Genomic DNA, 8,026 nt, shown 5'->3' with positions numbered 1-8,026 from the left:
TCAAAAAAATGCCAAAATAAATTTAAACTAATCTTTTACTCTATTTGTCTGTCTAGCTAATGCTTATGTGTGTGTAAAAGCGAGAAGATGACAGTAAATATAGATATATATTTTATAAGAATGTATAAGTTATCATGTTTCTTTCTGTATCAAGCAAATACTGTAGAACCAAACTGATACTTGTATCATAACATATATACATAAATATTATTACTTACAAACATAACATAGAACAAATATATTTACCTACAGATAAATTTACCCAGAAACAATACTGTACCTGGCTTGAATGTGTCCTGTTTATTTGATAGTATGGTAGTATATAATATATTTTTTATATATTTGTATATAAAGAAATGACATGCAATATAGTAAAGCATCTGCAAAGCACTTACTTTAACCTTTGCCTAATACAAGCTTTTTTCTTGTTTTAATTATATTATGGTTATGAAGAGACAGCCAATCCTGAAGGAGAGGTCCTACAATTAGCAATGTGGACTTCAAAAAGGTTTATTGCTGAGTATCTGGGGCTCTGCCCATGCAGCTCTGTGATTGGCTGAAACAGGCTCTGACGACATATATTAACCCCAGCTTTTCTAAAGATGTAGCTGTACATGGAGACCTTACAGGGAAATAGAGCTAGTGTGGAATCCTCACTGCAGGTCTATGGGGTGCAAGGAAGACACTAAGATGCATTAATATTCTGCATATCCAGGACAGAAGATAGGGGCTAGATGCTGACACCCCAGGCACTTGCATTTCATGTTGTCCCTGGATTAAGCACATATTGGAGCAGACTTCCCTCTGAGGCACAGGAAATGGTTGCCAGCTCACACTAAAAGCTCTGAAACTTGATCAGAATCTGTATGCTGCGGGAACATCCCTTTTGGGACTATGGACAAGACCTGCTGTAAGTGAGTGGAGCAAGTTGCTTTAACCTCATCCAGCTGTTTTATGGGAAGGAGCGCTCGGGACCTAGCAGCACCCATGATAGCAATTATCCAATTGGCAGTGCCTTTTAATACTTGAATAGTGAGTTGGTGCAACTAACTGCTCACATTAATAACACTTCTGCATTGTTGCTGTTGTCACTGTGGAGAAGATATTTATCTATGGAGAACAGGCGATAATCAGTGCACAGCAATACTTCTGTTTATTGCATAGACCTGTTGCTGCTGGGCATAAAAGAGCAACCCATAGAAAAGCACAGAGAGTGCGGCGGAGATGAGTTTGGTTGGAGGTTTCCCTCATCACCCGGTGGTGCACCACGATGGTTATCCGTTTGCAGCAGCTGCAGCCGCCGCAGCCAGCCGTTGCCACGAAGAAAATCCCTATTTCCATGGCTGGCTTATCAGCCATCCCGAGATGTCTCCCCCTGATTACAGCATGGCACCGTCCTACAGCCCGGAGTACGCCAATGGCGCGGTGGGACTCGACCACTCCCATTACGGGGGTGTCCCGGGGAGCGGGGCCGGAGGCTTGATGCAACGGCCTGTAAAGCGGAGGGGGACAGCAAACCGCAAGGAAAGGCGCAGGACTCAGAGTATCAACAGCGCCTTCGCAGAGCTACGGGAATGTATCCCCAATGTGCCAGCGGATACCAAGCTCTCCAAGATCAAGACCCTCCGCCTGGCCACCAGCTACATAGCCTACCTCATGGACCTACTGGACAAAGATGACCAGATTGGAGAGACAGAGGCCTTCAAGGCAGAGATCAAGAAGACAGATGTGAAGGAAGAAAAAAGAAAGAAAGAACTGGTCAGTACTGCATATAGTGTAAGGAAATAATCATAATCATAATAATACTCACTAATTACAGCAATAGGAATAGGTTTTCTGTTTAAAATCACAACATTACTCTTTGTTAAATTATTTCATCCCAAAACTACTCTATTTTTAATTTGATTTGTAATTTTAAACATGAAAACGAATTTATGCACATTTTGATAAATATTGGTTTAGCCCTGAAAATCTGTTAACTTATTAGCACATTAAGTATGTAGTTGATTCATATCTATTTAAAAGTGTTAAATTAGTAAACACTATAGAGATACACCAAAGTAATAATACACATAATTTAGCAGTTAATAATGTAACCAAACTAACATCTTTTGTTATAGCAGATTCATTTCCAAATCAAGATAATGCTTTACATGATAAATGGATAAGAAAGATGAGATTACTTTTTTCCTTAACTTAAAGTGTGTGATGTGCATAAGAGAGGATGCATCTATGTATTTTTCTTCCTGGTCTATACATTATAATCCTAATAAAGGTAAAGGTAATCTTCTGATATCCCTTACTCAATGATCCTCTTTAATGTTTATGTACTGAGAGATAATTTACTATAATTACCTTTTGTGATGACAACTCTGAATTGGTTAAATTGTACAGTTTGTAATCAGTGAACAGGTTAAGATTTACTTTTCAAATAATCTCACAATTCTCTTATGAGCATTTCATTTTATAAACCAAGGTACGTTTAGTTTACAATAACAATAAATCTTTTTTCTAAATGTTTTGTTTTTTTGTCTCCAGTATAGTAAATGATTGCACGTTTTGTAAAATAATATTTGAGTTACTAGTTATTTATACACTGAACTTCTTCATACTCTCTTAATTTTGTACAATTTATTAAGTTTATTTTGAACCTTAAATAAAAGAGCAAAGTAGTTTTAAACACCTAAAATATTAGTCATAATCTATTTGACGTTAATTTTTTAAAAATAGTTTTAATGAATGACTATATGCAAATAATAGTATAGTTTTAAATAATTTAAATATCATATAAACTAGACAGATGGAACTAGATAGATGATAGATAGATAGATAGATAGATAGATAGATAGATAGATAGATAGATAGATAGATAGATAGATAGATATAGATGGATATATAGATTATTAGATAGATAGATACATAGTAACATTTCTTGTCCAGCTCTGTATAATTAAGTTTAGTTATTGCAATTATATATATACACATACAGATAGATAGATGGATAGATTAGAGAATTTCTGTTTTCGCTATGTCTTAAGCATAGGCGATCTTTTTGGTTTCCTTTTTTTCCTTAAAGAGTGGATATAGAGTTTGGATATTCTCTACCATTCTAGAATTATTACGATCCTGTCACCCTGGTTTACAGGTGAATTTGGAGATCCTCTTTGTTTGTATATGTATATTTTTGTCACACACATATATATATATATATATATATATATATATATATATATAGATAGATAGATAGATAGATAGATAGATATAGATTTATAGATAGATATAGATGTATGTAATATATATATATATATATATATATATATATATATATATATATATACACACACACACATATATATATACACACACATATATATGTATATACACACAAACATATTTATATATACACACACACTCACACACATATATATGTATATACACAAATGTGTGTATATATATATATATATATATATATAGATATAGATATATATAGATATATATATAGACAGACAGATAGGTAGATAGATAAATAGATAGATATGATTTTAATATAAGACATATTAATGTATCATGTTTGAGGCCTAGTTATTGTTTGCGGAACTGACCAGTGTTTGTTAGGGTTTGTTTATTGGTGTATTATATGTTTTTTATATTTATGACAAATCAGTGTTTCCTCTAAACATATTTTCTTGTTTCCTCTGTTTTATTTTTTTTTATATTTTCAATTTCCTAACAGAATGAAATCTTGAAAAGCACAGTCACCAGCAATGATAAGAAAACTAAAGGCAGGACTGGCTGGCCACAGCATGTCTGGGCTTTGGAGCTAAAGCAGTGATCCTATTAACTCGAGGGATGAAGGAAAGCCTCAAAGACTCTCTATATATATAAATATATGTCCAAAGGAGAAAAAAAAACTTTAATTATTTGGAATCCTCCGTTTATTTATGTGCAATTTCCCCCCAACCCCCCTAAAATGTGGATACCTTAAGAGAAGCATTCCATATAATGAAAAGAAAATGATGAATCTAAAGGTTGGTAAAGGGGTTCTCTTTGTCTCCCAGTATTGTGATTGTTGCAGTGTTTCCTTGAACTGAAGACAGTAGTACAAAGTGAAAAGACTCCCTGGCATTAGCATGTATGTGAAGTGTATCTGGAAAACTTGGCCTTTTGGATATAAATATTTTTGGGATTATAAAAAAAAAAAAATATTCCAACGGAAACAGCTGCACCAATGTTTCAGTTGGTTTTGTAATGTCATTTTTTTGTGATTGTTCAACATTTGAAGGTGTTTTCATCTACTTGTTTTTGTGCACTTCTGTCCAAAAAATGTGGAGTTTAATTAATATTTGAAGGTGTAAACCATTGTAAGTGATCAATAAACCACTGCTTGTTTTTGTATATGTTGTGTACCTGGATTCAGTAACTTTGTATGAAGACTTATAGTGTATAAATAATTTACTTTTATTATAAAGCGATGAAGATGGTTTGACAGGAGTTAAACAGTGGCACCACGTCTAGTGCTTAATTAAGTAAACGAGAGTTTATGCTATATTAATTTATATTTTAATTACATTCTATTAAATAACAAAAGATGGATTTTGTCCATTGCTGACATAAAGGCCTTTGTAACAAACAAAAATATTGCTCCCAGCAAAACATAAAGCTCTTAATATAAAACAAAAACAAAGTGCTTATTTAGTGCTTAACTGTTCTGTAATTGGTTTATTTTGTCAGAAAACGAAACAGTAACACACAATTATTTTTTACCGTTATAATTAAAATAACTTTTTACTTTAACGTCTGATTTAAGTTGTGTTGCTTTGATTATAATTTGTATTTTAAATTAAAAAAAAAAAATAATTCATTGTATTTTGCCAGTTGTCCCAGACATTTCTAACACAACAACACAACGGTACTCTATAATTATTTGTGCATGTATATATATATATATATATATATATATATATACTGTATATATATAGACACTAAATTATAATGGAGGAGTTTCAGAATTTGTGAACAAATAAACTTAATATAAATGTAGATGATAGATATGATTTTAATATATATATATAAATATAAATATATATATATATATATATATATATATATATATATATATATATATATATATATATATATATATATATATATATATATATATATATATACTGCTTCATTACTAAATAACGGTCTGTTCAAGAAGTGTTTGTTTTCTTAGTTCACTTTAACAACACTGTAGAAGGCTATAAAAAGATAAGAGGAGTCTTAACACAGGTCTTCAGTCTTCAGGTTGAAGGGTTATAACAACTAGGCCAGTGTGAAGTGCCCTTTCTTGTCAGAGGTCAGCAGTAGGGGCTTTACTCTGTATCGACTTGTGCACATACACTTGCTTTAGTTTACAAGTCTTCAGAGCCGAATCCTACACTGGTAGAGTAAAACTGTAGTAAACAGATGATCTGTCATATATTGTAGACATCAAACTAATACTGAAAGCAAAGGATAGATGGATAGATAGATAGATAGATAGATAGATGATAGATAGACGGAATATAGATAGACAGAATTGAATTGCATAACCTAAATTAAATGTCAGTTCATTCAAATAAAAATAGTACTCAGATTTTCTATTTAAATATTTCTGTAATTATATTTATTGATGATCTATGTTGGATGTGAAATAGTGTATATAAAAGATCAGTGTTAAACAAATCGGGGGGAAATTTGGGTCTCACAAAATGTCACAATACCAAGTTATGTTTTTGGTTTGATTATAATAGAATCCTGGTGAAAATACAAAGTAAATGCCCTCTGTGTGAAGTTTAGGAGCTGCAAGATTTTACCACTAAGGAAATCTTTTTAATTACACATTAATGTGGATGTTGCTGTTTTCTAGAGAGTAATCACTCTCAGAGTAAATCTCAAGAGCCCTAGACAGGCCGGAGCCAACAAAAATGTAGCTTTTGACGTTAAAAGCTAAATGGTGAAACAGGCTGCATAGGGGAAGTGATTGGTAGATTGTGATGTCAGTCCCTTGGCCTCTGGTCGCCTAGCAGTGCGAGCCCTCAGCCTGATAAGGCTGGCAATCTTCACTAGGAGCCTGGCTATCTGGCGCTCTAATCTGCACTGTAATGCCATCAACACCATAGATAGGAACAGTCGTTTGCTGTTTATTCCGCAATAAAACTTGTCACAATATATTACTGAATGCTATATAACCTTATTTAGCTGCAGCTGTTAGTGTTATTTTGTGCACAGTAATAATTCTACAAAAGAAAACAATGTGCAAGTCTAGTTCAATTATTGTTACTGAACTGTAAAGTTAATACTACTACTACTAATAATAATAATAATTATTCCTATTATATTATTATTATTATTATTAATATTATACAACCATAATCTTGTAACCATACAACCATTATCTTACACATATATATATATATATATATATATATATATATATATATATATATATATATATATAAAATATATAATACACAGACACACGAAAGCACACATACACACACAGAGACATACACGAAATTAATTTCTATGTATTATATCTGCCTATACTGTTCTCCTTTCTGTTATCTGTTTACTCATCATAACCTATTGATAATGTTGTTCATAAAGACAATCTTAATTATGAAACATAACTTGTGTGTGTATATCTATCTATCTATCTATCTATCTATCTATCTATCTATCTATCTATCTATCTATCATATATATATATATATATATTATATATATATATATATATATATATATATATATATATATATATATATATATATATATATATATATATATATATATAATTACTTAGTTTCAAGTATTATTATTTTTACATTTTCCTGATTTTTGCTAAGAGGGTTGAAAAGATAAGGGGAAAGCATTTTAGTTGACTTAAGGGAGATGATTAATGTTCATGTACTGCATTAAAGCGGATGAAAAATAAATCAGGATACATTTAACAAGTAAAGCATTTAGTAAAATTACACAATCAGGTCTGGAAAACCACCCTGATGTCATAGTCTTATTTCGTGTTGATAAATACTTTTTATCTCCTTCAATAAACAGAGCCATATTGTTGTGAAAGAGCCCTATCTGCTGCAGTGTTTTTACGTTGATACAAGCAGCAGTGGGAACTATTACTAATGACTGCCCTGGCTATTACTCTCCAGTCTCCCACTACTGAGGAGCTGTCACTTGTGTCTTGTTGTAAGTTTCTACAAAATGGGCCACTTTTTTCTCTCTCTCATGAAATAAGAGCAGAACCTGTTTGTGCATATTTATAGCTGTCTCGTACGTCCCCTGGAGTAAGTAATTATTGTTAATTCGCTATCAGTGTCAAGATAAAGTCAGAGATAGAACTAATAGATTTTTTTTTCTATATATTTGAACACGTGTATTGATTAAGTCTGATATTTGTACACAGAAAAATTAAACATAACTGTTAATTAAAATATAATATTTTTTTTAAATAACTAATGTCATTCTAGATAAATAAATATATTTAAACAGAAACATTGAAATCTAAAATGAATAAATAAATAAAAATAATTTCTTGAATTCTTAAAGCAGCCTAATACACACTCACACATATACATAAATATATACACATACACATAAACACACAAACGCACATATATAAACACACATATACACACACACATATACATATATATATATATATATATATATATATATATACACTCACACACACATACATATAATCTTAATTATGAAACATAACGTGTGTGTGTATATCTATCTATATATATATATATATATATATATATATATATATATATATATATATATATATGCACACACACACAAACATAAATTAGACTATTGTAATTCTTTACTCTCTTAAACAAGATATTTTATTCAGTGGTCGTAGAAGCTCTAAAAACTAAGAGGTTAAATGTAGGTTAAACTAGCATATATACAATTTCTAACTCGTTACTATCAGGTAAAATATCATTACAAATCCGAGAAATGCATTCATATATTTGTC

The 8,026-nt window shown here is 31.3% G+C and overlaps 1 protein-coding gene across 1 annotated transcript; it reads left to right on the top strand.

Annotated features, from left to right (window-relative positions):
• Positions 1 to 657: 657 nt before the first annotated feature.
• Positions 658 to 4,395, top strand: HAND2 (heart and neural crest derivatives expressed 2). The gene is made up of 2 exons (XM_053700843.1): positions 658 to 1,758; positions 3,734 to 4,395. The coding sequence occupies exons 1-2, from the start codon at positions 1,225 to 1,227 to the stop codon at positions 3,830 to 3,832; spliced, it is 633 nt and encodes a 210-aa protein (XP_053556818.1). The 5' UTR covers positions 658 to 1,224; the 3' UTR covers positions 3,833 to 4,395.
• The last annotated feature ends 3,631 nt before the right edge of the window (positions 4,396 to 8,026 follow it).

Source organism: Bombina bombina, chromosome 2 (assembly GCF_027579735.1).
Source record: "Bombina bombina isolate aBomBom1 chromosome 2, aBomBom1.pri, whole genome shotgun sequence".
Classification (NCBI taxonomy): Eukaryota; Metazoa; Chordata; class Amphibia; order Anura; family Bombinatoridae; genus Bombina; species Bombina bombina.
Note: the sequence above shows the minus strand (reverse complement) of the source record. Positions and strands in the feature narration are given on the sequence as shown.